Source organism: Bison bison, unplaced genomic scaffold (assembly GCF_000754665.1).
Source record: "Bison bison bison isolate TAMUID 2011002044 unplaced genomic scaffold, Bison_UMD1.0 scf7180017864089, whole genome shotgun sequence".
In the NCBI taxonomy this organism is placed as follows: Eukaryota; Metazoa; Chordata; class Mammalia; order Artiodactyla; family Bovidae; genus Bison; species Bison bison.
In genome coordinates, this window is record NW_011494661.1 from 1,375,880 (window position 1) to 1,390,644 (window position 14,765).

General features: G+C 51.9%; 3 protein-coding genes across 9 annotated transcripts; 1 reads left to right on the top strand and 2 right to left on the bottom strand.

The window, feature by feature from the left end:
* Positions 1–1,627: 1,627 nt before the first annotated feature.
* LOC104987209 (sororin-like) lies at positions 1,628–7,237 on the bottom strand. Of its 2 annotated transcripts, none has more exons than XM_010838028.1 (5): positions 7,151–7,237; positions 6,704–6,798; positions 6,454–6,630; positions 3,559–3,996; positions 1,628–3,367 (listed from the first exon to the last, which is right to left on the bottom strand). In XM_010838028.1, the coding sequence occupies exons 1-5, from the start codon at positions 7,230–7,232 to the stop codon at positions 3,287–3,289; spliced, it is 873 nt and encodes a 290-aa protein (XP_010836330.1). In that variant the 5' UTR covers positions 7,233–7,237; the 3' UTR covers positions 1,628–3,286. The 2 variants fall into 2 exon arrangements, with proteins under 2 accessions (XP_010836330.1, XP_010836331.1); XM_010838029.1 differs by having other exon boundaries at positions 7,022–7,152.
* An 11-nt stretch (positions 7,238–7,248) lies between these two features.
* Positions 7,249–11,355, top strand: ZFPL1 (zinc finger protein-like 1). Of its 4 annotated transcripts, none has more exons than XM_010838037.1 (8): positions 7,249–7,463; positions 7,769–7,878; positions 8,189–8,300; positions 9,426–9,619; positions 9,712–9,784; positions 9,858–10,004; positions 10,246–10,369; positions 10,879–11,350. In XM_010838037.1, exons 2-8 carry the CDS (start codon positions 7,777–7,779, stop codon positions 11,063–11,065), a joined length of 939 nt encoding a protein of 312 aa, XP_010836339.1. In that variant the 5' UTR covers positions 7,249–7,463; positions 7,769–7,776; the 3' UTR covers positions 11,066–11,350. The 4 variants fall into 4 exon arrangements, with proteins under 4 accessions (XP_010836339.1, XP_010836338.1, XP_010836341.1 ...); XM_010838036.1 differs by having other exon boundaries at positions 7,250–7,450; positions 10,879–11,355; XM_010838038.1 differs by lacking the exon at positions 7,249–7,463 and adding an exon at positions 7,495–7,635.
* Positions 11,324–14,664, bottom strand: TMEM262 (transmembrane protein 262). Of its 3 annotated transcripts, none has more exons than XM_010838034.1 (4): positions 14,488–14,664; positions 11,791–12,080; positions 11,586–11,685; positions 11,324–11,477 (listed from the first exon to the last, which is right to left on the bottom strand). In XM_010838034.1, exons 2-4 carry the CDS (start codon positions 11,965–11,967, stop codon positions 11,401–11,403), a joined length of 354 nt encoding a protein of 117 aa, XP_010836336.1. In that variant the 5' UTR covers positions 11,968–12,080; positions 14,488–14,664; the 3' UTR covers positions 11,324–11,400. The 3 variants fall into 3 exon arrangements, with proteins under 3 accessions (XP_010836336.1, XP_010836337.1, XP_010836334.1); XM_010838035.1 differs by lacking the exon at positions 14,488–14,664 and adding an exon at positions 12,207–13,360; XM_010838032.1 differs by lacking the exon at positions 14,488–14,664 and having other exon boundaries at positions 11,791–13,360.
* Positions 14,665–14,765: the final 101 nt, after the last annotated feature.

Sequence of the window (14,765 nt, forward strand, 5' to 3'; positions counted from 1 at the left end):
TAAGCCAGAGTGGCACAATGAAGACCCAGTGCAGCCAAAATAAAAATAAACAAAGTTTCAAAAACTTTTAAGAAAGAAATGAGACACAAAAGGGCAAACATCCTCTGGCTCCTCATGGACAGAAAGTAGGATGGTGGGTGCCAGAAGCTGAGGCAATAGGGAATAGGGAATTACTTACTGTCTAACAGGGACAGTTTCACTTTGGGAGGATGAAAAGGTTCTAGAGATGAATGATGGTGATGGCTGCACAGCATTGTGAGTGTGTTTAATGCTACCAAACTGTACACTTAAGATGCTTAAAATGGTAAATTTTATGTTATGTACTTTGTCACAATAAATTAAAAAAAAAAAACCAAACCACCACTCTGGACTTGCCTGATGGTACAGTGGACAGAAATCCACATAATACACAGGGCTATTGTTAAGGACTGAGTCAGATAACGTGTGGGATTATTGTATCAAAGGGTTTTAAGCAGGAGAGAAACAGCATCATATTTTGTCTCTTAGAACTCATTCTAAGGAGATCCACTAGGAGGCCAGGGCAAATGTCCAGGGGCCATAGAGGTGGGATGGAGGGGTGTTGAGGAGGTTTTGGCTGATGGGATGGGGTGAAGGAGAGGGTAGACCTACAGATGACCCCAGGTTCCTGGCTGTGTGACTGGGTCAGCAGGTGGTGTTGATAATAACAGGAGCACAGAAAAAGGCACGTTGGTGGATGAGCTGAATTTGAGATGACTTCTGAGTTGAGATAGTTTTAGAAGACAGTTCTAGATTCCAGTTTGAGCTCAGTAGAGACGTATGGTTTGGAGATAAAGACTAGTAAAATCTTGAGACTTCCCTGGTAGTGGAGTGGTTAAGAATCCACCTTCCAATGCAGGGGATGCAGGTTCGATCCCTGGTCAGGGAACTAAGATCCCACATGCCGCTGGGCAACTAAACCCACACACCACAACTAGAGAGCCTGTACACTGCAATTAAAGAAGCCTGCACGCTGCAAGGAAGACTCAGTATAGCAAAAAAAAAAAAAAACAAAAAAAACCTAGGCAGTCTTGAGCAAGGAGGTGGCGCATTTACTCTAAAAACGAGGAGGCAAGGCCAAGCACAGAAAGGATGAGGAAAGGGAGTGGGTGTGCCACCTGCATAAAGATGCATTTATGTCCCTGGGCCTCCTCTGGCCTGGTGGGAGAATTCCTGGGAATCACAGCTTTGACTAGCTCCCCAGGGCATTCTGCACCCACTGCTGTCGAGCACCCAGGATGAGCCAGTGAGGAACTGGCTCCTTCACAGGAATCTGTCAGGAAGAGGAAGCAGGGTAAGAGCTGGACTCAGGAAGGGGTGGAGGGTTGGTGCCCAGGTGCTAAGAGTGGAGCTCTTAGCAGCCTCACCCCAGCCCGACTTCTTTCCTGCTGGGACATGAGGGTATGGGGCTCCCCTTCTTGGAGGAGTGACTGGACAGAAAACACAGACCTGGGGGTGGGAGTGATCTACCACAGGGCTACTGGAAGCCAGGCTGGCAGTCCCCCTTAAAAACAGACAAGCAGCCCAAAGAAAGCATGGTTTCCTGGGTCCCACACCCTCAGCTCTGCTTTGAGCCAACAAAAGAAAAGAGTCTATGAACAGGCAGAAACTTTTTTTGTTTGTTTTAATTTTGAAAAGAAGTCCCAGTTTTCTGTTCAACTCTATTCTTAGTTTTTCAGGGACAGAGAAAAGTCTGTAGTAACAACATCAACTGAACATCATCTGGTGACTTCCGGCTTTCAGGACAAAGACATTTCCCAGGAGTTGTCCTGCCAGTCAGCGAGGACAACTCTCCAGGTACAGTCCAGTTCAAGGGCGTCTGGGTTCACCCTGGCAAAGGGGCTTGCGTGACAAAGCATGAAGCACCGGACAGGTAGCCTAGGGCTCCTCAGCCTTGCAGAGCTTAATTGATACCCACCAGGCCTGTGCCATTTAAGGGACCCTAACCAAGCAAACACTCATCTTCCCTGATGTCCTCTGCTATCCACTAGCCCCTCTGCACTCCTCTTAGCTTCTACTTCCATGAATCCATAATCATCAAAAGGTACAGTGGCCTGGGCTACAGCAGAAGCTGTGGTTGGGCAGCCATTGCAAGCTCACCTTTTACCAATATTGAGAAAAGAGAAACAAGGGAGGGGGCATGCGGCTCACCAGAGACAATGAGATGACCCCTTCCTCCCCCGAGCTCAACTCCTAGTACCTACCTCAGGCAGGGTCCTCGTGTGAGAGGACGCTAAGGAAGCTGAAAGTTAAAGCTGCTCTCAACCTGGCCCCTTTCTGGCACGTGAGGAAAGCTTCCTAGAACTTTACAAAACACTAAGGTCACCAGGACCATACAACCCCAAAGTTTTTCTTCTAGAGCTGAGTAGACTGTACACTTTGTAAAAAACAGGTATGAGTAACAAGAGCAGGCGCCTTCAGCCATGGGCCCCTTCCCGGGCCACTGCAGGCATCGCCCCAGAATCCCTGAGCCTCAGGTTCTACGTTTTCTCGAGACACCTTTTTCACCTCAAGCAGCTGTTGCTCCATCAGCCTGCATTTAACCCAACATCTCAGCAGCAACACACAGAGCTATAAAATACAGCTTCCTTGTAGTAGACATTTACCGTCTGAGACGCAACCAAGGCCTCCCTCTCTCCTACAAAAAAGACTCTATAGGCCCAGGGTCCAGATTCTTCCTCACAGATAGTACTTCTCCAATCCACGGGTTCAGTGCTCCCGGACCATCTACAGAATCTAAGAGGAAACCCAAGCTTCACTACCTAGATGGGCTCAAGGAGGGGAACCAAGCCCCAGCAGAGATGACTCAGTAGAGAAAGCCAGAGGCTGGCCATGGCCCCCGCACCTGTCTCCGGTGGGCTGGTGCAGAAGAGCGGCACTTCCCCATAGGAGCAGAGAGGTGCCCTCTCTCCCCCCGACCCCCAGCCCTTTAACCTCCTCTGGCTGGGCCAGTGATGCCTGCTCCCTAGTCTGTGGCCTGACTGGAAATTGGCTGGGATACTCTGGGAGGTGGGGGGAGAGGATGGTAGGTCACTGACGACAGACGGGACACCAATGCGATGCTGAGCCAGGGAGGTCCCCCTTCTGGAAGCTCGGATGGCTGCCGCCGCTGCACCAAACCCCAGAGGACAGGCCCCACGTGCAGCAACAGCACATGCGTGGGGAACAAGACCAGGGCAGGGGACCCCAAGCGTCTTTTCCACAAGGAGAGGGAACTATGTACAACAGGAGGAGGGCAGAGTCTGGCCAGGGACACCCCCACTTCATCTCATTCAACCAGGAGATCAAAGCGCTCAGCGGCTTCAAACTCAGCATTCATGGCCGCGGCCCATTCATCCAGCTCCGATTTCTGGGGGAAGAGAAATGGAGGGCAAGTGAGTGGCGAAGGGGGCACGTCAGCTGTGCGTCTCCACCCATACTCTGCAGGCACTGCCTTTCCACCACAATAGCCAGGGCTGAGCCCCTGCCCTGCCCGTGTCCTGATGTGTCTCCCCGTGTGTCTGGAGTGGTAGCAGAGGAAGACCCCTGCCCCTCACTCACCAAGATCTCCGGCACCTTCTTCTTCTTTCGTTTCTCTTTCACAACCAGAGGGGAGATTCCAGGGAGAGTTGTGTCTGGGGCCCAGGGCTTCACAGAAACCCTGGGGACCTCAGCTAACTTTGAATCCACCACTGGCGAGACTCCAGCCAAGTCTTCAGCTGCCAGCAGCCCCTCAAAGCCAAAGCAGGACTGGCGGCCTGGGGTGGAGGTGGACGCAGAGCCCAAAGTCTCCAGGCGGCTGTACGAGCGCCTGACCTTCTTTGACATTTCCAAGTCCCTGGCGTCCAAGTCTCCTTTCCAGGAGTTGGACTCAGCACTCACGGGGCATAGCACAGGAGTGGAGGGGGCGGTGACAGGGACACTGCAGGTCTGGAAGAGGTCCTCCTTAGTAAGCTTCTTGCTAGGAGGGTTGTTTTCTTTCTCCAATAAAGAAGCGATCTGTAGCAGGACAGAAGAGAGAATGCCTCCCAGTTATTTAACTGTGTTACTGACTTCAAGAAAGGCCCAAGGATCTAAAATGTCCATCCAGTCACTAAGTCCTTTTTGGTCACCTGCCAGGCACTGGGAAGACAGCAGGGAAGAAAACAAAGAATACACACCTGTTTCCAAAGGGCTTCCATTCTAGTGGGAAAAAAGACACAGGGGGAATCGTGTCACATGTTAGAGGTGCTAAGCACCTTGGGAAAAAAACAGAACAGGATGGAGCGTACATGGGGTGCACGGGATAGGTGTAGGTCAATGTAGGCCTCACCGAGATACAGGTAGCACTTGAAGGAAGCAAAGGAGTCAGTCATCCAGAGAACTGTCCTAGGCAGAGAACAGAAAGTGCAAAGTCCTGAGGTGAAACTGTGCCAGTCAGGGTCAAGGAACAAGAAGGGCAGAGAGGGTGAAGTGAGAGGGAGTGAGCCGAGGAACTGATGATGGGATTCGAGAGGTAACGTGGGTGTTTTAGGGCATGTTTTGCAGGCCACTATTCAAGGGGAGGCCCAGGGAGCCATGGCAAGGTTGTGAACAGGAAAATGCTTAATCTGACATGTGTATTAAGATGTTCACACACTGGTTTCTCATAATTCCAGTCTCAGCTCTAGAGCTGCTTCCTCAGAGAGATGGTCCTTTACCATGGAACGGAGGCCAGCCCCTCCTTACCTCTGCCTGTCACCCCTTTCCTGGCCAGCGAGATCATTACCTGATTTTGACTGTTTGCTGGTTGGCTGAGACCTCAGCTAGAATGTGCATGTCACACGTGAGCAGGTGTCTTCACCTGTCTGGTTGACCTGGCCTACGCCCAGCACCTTCAGCAGAGCCCTGCATGGAGTAGGTGTTCAATACATAAAGACTCAACTGACTTTCACAAAACTTGACACTGATCTTTCTGATAACTAAGGTGAGAAACAGGACAAATTTAGTGACCCTTGTGGTTTAAAAGAATTACGTTAAAAAAAAAAAAAAAAAAAAAATTACGTTATCATGAGACATTTCCTGGCTCTAGGCTCTGGGGAATCTATCCCATCAGTCTTAGTAAAAGGGACGCTGAACAAAAGGAGGGTCACCCAGACTACCACTCTGTCAGTCCCTACAGCCATCCAAGTCCTTGCACATTTTTTTGGTCCAATATCTCATGAATCTATCATTCAACCAATAAGAATGGCCACCGTCAGGGAGACAGAAGCCTGCCCTCAAGACAAACAAAGTACTCTTGGCTATTCATGAGGCCTATCGGGAAGGCTTCCAGGAGGAGGTATCCTTTGAGCTGAGTCCTGTGTGATGGGGCTCTCCAGCAGTACTCCAGCAACGCTCTGCTTTTACCTTACTTCATGCACCCAATGTCTCACTTTAGGACTCCTCTGATGTCCTTCTACTTGGTCTTGGAGTCCCCAGAAGGCTTTCTCCAACCCATTCTCCAACCAGACCCAAGAAGGATCTTTCTATAACACCCAAGGCTGCCTCAGTCACTACCTTGAGACTCTCCAAAGCTGCCCACAAAACGAAGGATGAAGTCCAAGTTCATCAGGATCTGCTCCGGCTCAGCACACTCCCTCTCCTGACAAGGTCTACTGCAGACACACCAGAAGTGCTGTTCCTGAAACTTTGCGCATTTCCTTGTGGACTCCAGGCGTCTACAAGCACAGCTTCCTTCGCCTGGAACACTGCTAACTTGTCTTCAAAGACTCAGTTCAAACACCTCTGTGAAACGTTCCCTGAGCTACCTGGTCTGGGTTAGGTATCTTTACAGCATCTACTACTTTCTTTATTACAGTCCTCAGCATACTGTGTTATCACTTGTTTTTCTCCCCAGTTGACTACAAGCCTCGTGAGCTACTCAAAGGCAGGTAACATTTCTCATTCATTATATCTTCATGTACAGATCTTCTGTGAATGAGACACCTTTAACAATAACTTCGGCTAAAACAGTTCAAGACATTATAAGTTACTGAGAAAAAGAGGCTAAAAAGAAAAAAGAGTAGTAAGACCCAGCTCAACTTTAAAAGGAAAATGGTAGAGAATACCAGGGCATTAAACGCACCAAGTGTGTAAGAAGTAAGCAAGCCTGGCAACATATGCAGGTGTCCAAAGGCAAATTGTTTCAAAATACAGCAAAAACAACTCCCTGGGCAGACATGAGTGAGTAAGTGAAAGTTGCTCAGTTGTGTCCAACTCTTCGTGACTCCATGGACTGTACAGTCCATGGAATTCTTCAGGCCAGAATACTGGAGTGGGTAGCCTTTCCCTTTGCCAGGGGATCTTCCCAACCCACGAATTGAACCCAGGTCTCCCGCATTGCAGGCGGATTCTTTACCAGCGGAGCCACGAGACATGAGCAGCCATTATATCCCGCCCCAGCTCTAGAGTGTCTGTCCTGGATTCCCCTTAACTAAGAAATGAAAATGAACTTACCCGGGGGCTTCTTCGAGGAGAGTTAATGGATGGGATCTGTGGAGACGAGTTGATCACACAGCCGACTCCCGATCCTGGCTCTCCACCTACAAGTCCTCTCTCAGCCCTCACCTCTACAGTATGGGCCACGATCTTCTTCAAGACGATGGGCTTTCTGACTGGAGCCTCCTGAGGCGCCTGGAGAAGAGGAGTGAACATGAGGTCTCTATTAGCCCAGAGGCTTCCAGAGCAGGAGGAACCTGAGGCTCACCTTAGGACAGACTTCCGCAAGGGTGTTTGGGAGATCAGAGCCTGATTTCCGCTGGGACCTCCGCAGAGACCGAGTGGGAGTTGGGGCGCTGGGTCCTGCAATCAGAAAAATTTAGGAGGTAGGGGAGGACTCGGCCTCAGAGTCTAGACAACAGGTTCTGAAGAAAGAGAGAGAAGATTCCCAAACAGGCCCTTTGGGGGCGCCTTCCTGGCCAGGAGACGAGAGAGCCTTCGAGGGCGGGGGGTGGGGTGGCGTTCCTCACCGAACTGCGTCCCTCAAACGGCTTAACCCCCTTTCCCGCGCGCCCCCTCCGCTCACCGGGGCACTGGACGGCCCCTCCGGACCGGGTTCGTCTCTCGGACATGTCTAGCTTTGGTCTCTATCCCCTCTGCCGCAGGTGCCGCCACCAGAGCGCGCGCCAACCCGAAAGGTAAACGTTCGAATTACCCGCCTTGCCCGGGAGGAAGCGGAAGTGATGTACGGGGGAGGTCCGCGAGCTTCGATCTCTCCTTTTTCCACCCTCCTCCATGTCTAGCGTCTACAGGGGAGGGGTCACTGTCGCTCTCACGTCATCAGCGCGCGCCGCACCCGGAAGAGACGTGGCAGCCGAGGGATAATCGGAGCGTTGTGAGCTGAAGAGAGCTGGGCGAGAGCTTGGCTGAACGCGGTCTGACCTTCCGCGCTTCGGACCGGCGCTCGCGCTCGTGAGGACCGGTGCCGCAGCCGATTAGTAACACAGAGAGTGGGGTCTGTGGAGAAGGTGGGGGCGGGGCATGGAGGGGGTGGGGCTCAGGAGGGACCTCTGGGGGCGGGGCCGGTGGTATCGGAGAGACTGATGGAGGGGCCTGCCCAAGGATGGGATGCGGGACGAATGCGGGTGTCTCAGGAGGCGGGATTTATGCAGGGGCCGTGGCCCAGAATGTAGAGGGAAGGTGGGCAGGAGTTTGGTGTTGGGGCGGATACGAGCGGTGTCTAGGGAAGTTAATAAGTGGAAACAAACTGGGCTGGTAAATGTGTAGAGGTCAGCAGAACCTGGCTCCCTGCCAACTGTGCCGCTTTCCTCAGGGTCGACTATGGGACTTTGCAAGTGCCCCAAGAGGAAGGTGACCAACCTGTTCTGCTTCGAACACCGGGTCAACGTCTGCGAGCACTGCCTGGTAGCCAATCACGCCAAGGTGGGTGTTCAGAGTAGAGACTGAGCAGGGCGCTAGGTGGGCAAGCCGTACTGACTTTCCTCCAAATTTATGAAAGATCCGGCCCTAGAATGGAAGCTCCGCAAGGGCAGGGACTTAGTTTATTTTGTTCACTGTTGTATCCCCAGTGCTTAAGACAGAGTCTGGCACATATGTGCTCAATGAATGTTTATTGATTGGTCAAACAAAAGAATGAATCTCCTCTGTGATGACAGAAAAAGAGGCACCTGGGCCTTGGGGAGATGGGCTGTGGAGCCCTGGCTCCAGTTGTGACCCCCTTCTCCCACTTCAGTGCATCGTCCAGTCCTACCTGCAGTGGCTCCAAGATAGCGATTACAACCCCAATTGCCGCCTGTGTAACATACCCCTGGCTGCTCGGGAGACAACCCGCCTCATCTGTTATGGTGAGGCCTGGGCACCTTGGGGGTGGGGATCTGGACAAGACCAGTGTGACTGGTTTCCAGCGGCTCCCCAAGCAGCAGGACAGTGAGACCTTCAAGCTTGGGAGGCTGGAACTCAGATTCTGGTCCCACTAGGTAACTTACTTGCTGTGTGAGCTCAGGCAAGTCACTTTCCCTTTCTAGGCCTTAGTGTTTTTCCCTAAAAACTAAGCTCCTAGCTTCCTCCCTGCCAATCTCTCAGGTGTGGTTGTGGCTGTGAGCAGTAGCTGGCTGTACCTGTAGTGAGCTGAAAGCATGGGGCTCTCAGACATTCAGGATCCATTTCTAATTCCAACATTACACAGAGAGGAATTGAATTTCCCACAGTGACGTCAGTTAAAAGAAGTCAGCAGAGGCATGTGTCATGGTCTTGACCCGACTCTGCTGTAAGAGCCTTAGCTCCACTTTTTGAAGGAACTAGTGTAAAAGAGTGAGCTTAACATATGTGTTTCTCACTGTGAGTGTGTGTTTATATATGCATGTGTTAAATGTGCGTTGTGTCTTTACCTGTTAGTGTGTTCGTTAGTACTGTGGGTGAGTGAATGGGTCAGTGTTGTACAGGAACATATGAGCGTGTTGTGGGCTTGCAGAATTCCTGGGTGTGAATGCTTGGGTGTTAGCATACTTGAGTGTATGTGAGAGTTAATGTGCCCATAAGTGTGGATATAGGGGATGGCACTTGTGTTTGACTACATGTATATAAACGTGTACATTTGTGCCGATGGATATGTACACGCATACAGGTGCCTGTGTATATGTCTAGTAACCTTTTGAGCTTTTAGCCCAGTGAGTTTGTGATGAGTGCAGGTCCAGAGAGGACTCCCGGAGAGGTTAGGTGGCATATTCTTCCCACCTACCCTGAGCCCCTAGGGGCTGGGCAGCCTGGTAGCATCTGCCTTGTCTTAGTCAGACAGTGGTGGCCAGGAAGACCAAAGTCTTAAGGTACACTGATATAATCAACCTGGGAAGGAGGTTGTGTAAGCCCTGGGCTTACACATATGTGTGCAGATATCTCTGCAGTGGGCTAGTGGACTAGGGGTCCTAAGAGTCTTCCTCATGTCTCTCCTCCACTACTTTGTGGGCTCTAAGATCTGTTCCACTGGGCCTGCCTCAATGAGCGTGCTGCTCAGCTCCCCCGAAACACAGCACCTGCTGGCTACCAGTGCCCCAGCTGCAGTGGCCCCATCTTCCCTCCAACCAACCTGGCTGGCCCTGTGGCCTCTGCGCTGAGAGAGAAGCTGGCCACGGTCAACTGGGCCCGGGCAGGACTGGGTCTTCCTCTGGTGAGAATCTTTCTGCCCTGGGTCCCACCTGGGCCAGAGGGGTGGGTGGGGACAGCACCGGGCAGACTGGTGACATCAGTTCTTTCCTCCAGATTGACGAGCTGGTGAGCCCAGAGCCTGAACCTCTCAACACGTCTGAGTTCTCTGACTGGTCCAGCTTTAATGGTAAGTGGTAGCCTCCACTGCTAATGGGGTCCTTGCCTCCCCACCCTGCTTACCGCTCTCTTCCTGCCCATAGCCAGCGGTAGCCCCGAACAGGAAGAGACAGCCAGCGCTTCTGCTGCCCCAGCCTTCTACAGCCAAGTCCCCCGGCCCCCTGCTTCCCCGAGCCGGCCTGAACAGCACACGGTGATCCACATGGGCAATCCCGAGCCTCTGACTCACGGTGAGCTGGGGAATTGTCCAGGCCAGAGGGGGATAGAATGGGGGGTGGGTATGCGGAGGGACCTCGGCAGTCCACCCACCCACCCACAGAACCCTTCCTGTTCCATCAGACATCACCTCCCCATGATCCCAAGATGCTCTGTCAGGCTGAAAAGGGCCAGGGTCTCCTGCCCTCCCCCATCCCCACCCCTCTCTGGCCCAGTTTCCTGAGCCTGTGGATGCCGGTGGCTCTGCCCCTGCAGCCTCAGCCCCGAGGAAGGTGTATGACACGCGGGATGATGAGCGGGCACCAGGCCTCCACCGGGATTGTGATGATGACAAGTACCGGCGCCGGCCAGCCCTGGGGTGGCTGGCCCAGCTGCTCAGGTACACGGGGTCATGTGGGGCAGGACGCTAGGAACGGGGAGTGGGGGAAGTGAGAGCCAGAGGCCCTGGGGGGACGGTTTCATGATAAAGGAGGCCTATCCTGGGTAATAACGGGACCTGGTGTTGGGGCCCTGCATGGAGGCCTGGGCTGGGGTCTGCCCCTCTCCAGCTCTTTCCTCGCCTGCTGCATATGAGGTTCAGACTCAGGCTCTTGAGGCCCCTTCCCGCTCTGACACCTCCCCGGTCTTTGTGACTCCCCTTATGCCTGACACATTCTGGCTTCCAGAACACAGCTGTTACCTCAGCTGCTTTGAGCTGCACAATCATCCTTGTAGCGGGCAGGCTCGGGGATGAGCCCCGCCTCTGCCCCCACGGCACATTTGAGGAAACAAGGCTCAGGGCTGGTGGCACTGGGGCCAGAAGACAAGGGTCGTGGCTGGCACTCCTCTCCCAGCCACAGGGCCACCAGGGTCCTAAGGCCTGACCTGACTTTCCCCTCACCCCCCCAGGAGCCGGGCTGGGTCCCGTAAGCGGCCGCTGACCCTGCTGCAGCGGGCGGGGCTGCTGCTGCTGCTGGGGCTGCTGGGCTTCCTGGCCCTGCTGGCCCTCATGTCTCGCCTGGGCCGGGCTGCTGCTGACAGTGACCCCAACCTGGACCCACTCATGAACCCTCACATCCGTGTGGGTCCCTCCTGAATCCTTGCCTATGGCTGGGCCAGCCTAGGACCTGGGGGCCTGAGGAGGTGGGTAGGGGAGGCTGTCTGGGGGGGGCCCTTCTCTGTTCCTCTCTCTCAAGCCTGAGACACTAAGATCCCAGACCCAAAGTCAAGTCCACCAGAGTGGTTGCAGGCTAGGCCTGGGGTCCCTGCGGATCAAGCATTTGACCTGCTCCTCCTGGGTCTGCAGCTTCCCCCCACTCCCCATTCTTCCCGCCAACCAAAAGGAGCCAACAGGTGGAAATAAATGATAGACTTTATTAAAACACCCGAAGCAGCCTTTTCCTTCCCCCTTCTCAGCCTGGGTCCCAGGCTTCAGTGGCTCTCTTCCCGGTACTGGATGGCGAGAAACTCCAGGGACAGGCGGTTGAAGAACATGGCCCCGTTGAGCACTGGGCAGAGGAGAGAGCCCCCATCAGCCTTGCCTGCCCCCTCCTTGCTGTGTCTCTGCATTCCAAAGCTCCCTCCTCCCCCCAAGTCCACCTCCCTTCCCTACTCACTCAGGATGGTCAGGGAAAAGCAGCGAAGAAACTTGTCATATGTCATCTCCGCGTAGAGTGACCCCATGGCGGCCCAGCAGATGCTGATCACCTGGGAGAACTGTAGGCCCCATCCCTTGGGAAAGTGGCCCCTGACACAACAGTGGGTTTTCCATCAGCCCCTGGGCCTCCCCAGACCACCTCTCGAGCCCCCGCCCCAGCCTACCATCAGGACGACGGTGTAGCGGAAGCTCATGCGGTCGTAGCGGTAGGTGACCCAGAAGTTGTGCACGTCGCTGGCAAAGACAGCCAGGTGTATGAAGAAGAGCATCAGCGCGGCCATGGTGAGAATCATGCCTTGTGGGAAGAAGAGCACAGCCACACGGTCCCGCCAGCGCATCATGGCAGGAGTACAGACTCAAGGCGGGTGGCAGAGCTTGAGCAGCGGACACTGTCCAGGAAGAGCAGCCAATCCCTCCGGTTCTAGAGCACCCAGTCTGGAATAGCCGTGGGATTCTAGAATAAGAAGGACATTGTAGAGAACAAGATTCTAGAACGTGAGCTGGTTCCGGCCAGTACAGGGGTGTTTCATGGGTGGCCAGGGCAGCTCTGAATTGGTGGAGGGCGCCGGGCTAAACGTACAGAGCAGGGGGCCCTATGGTGCAGAGGAAGGGACAGCGCTCCTCATCCCAGTTTGTGCTGTGGTGTGAGTCTTCTCACTGAGTCCGCAACATGTCCACGCAGGAGGTAGTGTGGTCACGTTCCACAGATGAAGAACTGGGATCCAGAAAAGGGGAGGGGCATGTAGATCCTCAGGATGTCTTAGGTGTGTGAGAGGTCAGATGTGATCCCATCTAACCAGGTGAGGGCAGGCCTGAGCTGGATGACAAGCTACAAGTACTTGTTCCAACTCCTGATGTAAGGGAAGGGACCTTCTCACAACCTCCCAGGCATGGCCTGAAGAGCAACTGGCTTTTCCATCTTCTCCTAGATGTTCTTCCAACATATGATGCTGACCAGCTCTCCCCTCTGCTACCTTCCCACGCTTAGCATCTTCACACCCATCGCCTCTACTCTGCCAGGAGTCCCAGGAGAAAGCTGGGATTGGTGGCACAAAGCCTATTTTACACACAGACCTGGGGCACAGAGAGGGATTGTCTGCTCAAGTTTTCACAGACAGTAAGGGACTTGGTACTGAGACTAAGATCCAGTTCTACCCAAGGCTGTGGAATGGGCAAGAACAGAAGCCAAGAAAAGAAAATTGTGAGACCTCCAGGACTGTCAACAAAATAAGGCTGAAAACTGGCCCAAAATGGTGTGGAGGGACGTGCAATCTCCCAGGAACTAAAGTAGAAAAAGTTGATTTTGAACTTGGCCAGCCCCATTTCCTCCTGCCTGACTGCCCCAGAAGTCCGGTCCCGAGCCTGGCCAAGATCTGAAATCTCCTGCCTTTGGAAGGAGTAAGGTTAGAACCTGACCCCATCAACCATGGTTGCTGGCCAGTGTCATTAATCACAAAACCCTCAGACCTCATCTTAACACATTGAAGGGGTGATGTCTGTTCCCCCGCTGTGTTTACACTGTTGAAATACTTGTTCACACTTTAGTTTTCATTTGAATACAGATGAACTTTTTTTTTTTTTTTTTGGTTAGGTCTCCTACCTCAATGCCATTTTAAAAAGTTATCCAAGTAGAGTATGTTCTTGAGAAAGACATGCATGACACACAAGCATACAGAGGACTCTTCCTCCACACCCCTCCCCCCACAGAAGTAACCCCTTCAACAGTTTGGTGAGTGGGCATCTTTTGAGTCCCTTGATGTAACTTCATACACCTGCATGTATGTATCTACATGCATAATTTTAAAAAATCATGCCACACATATTGTTAAAATATGATTTTTTAAAAGTTAACATGGGACTTCCCTGGTGGTCCAGTGGCTAAGACTCTGTATTCCCAATGCAGGTGGCCTGGGTTCAGTCCCTGGTCAAGGAACTAGATCCTACATGCCACAGCTATTACCAGGCACAACCAAATAAATATTTTAAAAGTTAAAAATATACTTGAATAAACACAACTAAGATATATTAACGCTTCAGTGAAGGGGTTTCCCCCTCACTCATGTGTAATGCATCATGAAGAGCTGGGTATTGATAGGCATTTAAAGAAGAGTGTTAGGCCATGATTACTAGATATAAGATTGGTTGATGTTCTACAGGGCAATAAAAAACTTGAGGTTATTTTTCCACTGGATATTTCCACTGGAGATGATTCACATCTCTCCAACACTATCTAAATAGCAAGATTAAAAACAAATGTACACTTCTATGGGTAATTAAGGAAACGGCAACCCACTCCAGTATTCTTGCTTGGAAAATCCGATGGATGGTGGAAACTGGTAGGCTACAGTCCATGGGGTCGCAAAGAGTCGGACACGACTGAGCAACTTCATATGGGTAATTAAGTAGTCCTTGGGTGGGCTTGTGACACAATGCCCCAGTATGATACTGGGAGGTCATGCTACACTGTCTTTATTCCAACTGTTGGATAATTTTTCATAACAGTATTCTGTGATTTTTTAAGTTTATAGATTTCCTGGAGTAGATCTAAATCTTTATACTTTTGTCTTCATTTTTCTTAAGATTATAGCTTCTTAAGCTGAAATCTTCATATATATATATATATATTTTTTAGACAGTCTCTGAATATCCCATAGATTTAGGGGTCAACAAACTTTCTGTGCAAAACAAGATAGTAAATGGTTTAGGTTTTGCCCGCGCCAAAGAATAAATAAAGTGGTTTCCATTCCACCCCGGACCCCCAACCCATAATATGTTTCAAAGACCACATTGACAAAGTCTTTTCTCCTTTTTCATCCATTCAAACTCAGTGTCTCAATTTGAACTCCCAAGTCTTTCCTTACCTTCAGCTCTTTACTTCAGTGAACAGCTGTACATTTGTCCCAATCAGAAACCTGAGAATTACCTTCAACACCTCCACCTAACCCCTCAAGGCAGCGCATTTCAACAGTCACTTGAAAGAAACAAAGTCTTTCAGTAGTGCATGTGCTGTAGCCTGGCCAGACTCCTCTGTCCATAGGATTTCCTAGGCAAGAATACTGGAGTGATTTGCTATTTCCTTCTCCAGGGCATCTTCCCAACCCAGGGATGGAACCCAGGTCTCCTGCATTGCTGGCAGATT

Excerpts from the sequence above, each read along its gene's own strand:
- LOC104987209 (XM_010838028.1), bottom strand. The coding sequence starts at position 7,232 with ATGGAGGAGGGTGGAAAAAGGAGAGATCGAAGCTCGCGGACCTCCCCC. Across the intron at positions 3,997-6,453 it reads CTCCTCGAAGAAGCCCCCGG|ATCGCTTCTTTATTGGAGAA; the intron begins GTAAGTTCATTT and ends GTCCTGCTACAG. Across the intron at positions 3,368-3,558 it reads AGAAGGTGCCGGAGATCTTG|AAATCGGAGCTGGATGAATG; the intron begins GTGAGTGAGGGG and ends CTCTTCCCCCAG.
- ZFPL1 (XM_010838037.1), top strand. The coding sequence starts at position 7,777 with ATGGGACTTTGCAAGTGCCCCAAGAGGAAGGTGACCAACCTGTTCTGC. Across the intron at positions 8,301-9,425 it reads AACCCGCCTCATCTGTTATG|ATCTGTTCCACTGGGCCTGC; the intron begins GTGAGGCCTGGG and ends GTGGGCTCTAAG. Across the intron at positions 10,370-10,878 it reads TGGCTGGCCCAGCTGCTCAG|GAGCCGGGCTGGGTCCCGTA; the intron begins GTACACGGGGTC and ends TCACCCCCCCAG.
- TMEM262 (XM_010838034.1), bottom strand. The coding sequence starts at position 11,967 with ATGATGCGCTGGCGGGACCGTGTGGCTGTGCTCTTCTTCCCACAAGGC. Across the intron at positions 11,686-11,790 it reads GCTACACCGTCGTCCTGATG|TTCTCCCAGGTGATCAGCAT; the intron begins GTAGGCTGGGGC and ends TGGGGCCTACAG. Across the intron at positions 11,478-11,585 it reads CTTTTCCCTGACCATCCTGA|TGCTCAACGGGGCCATGTTC; the intron begins GTGAGTAGGGAA and ends TCCTCTGCCCAG.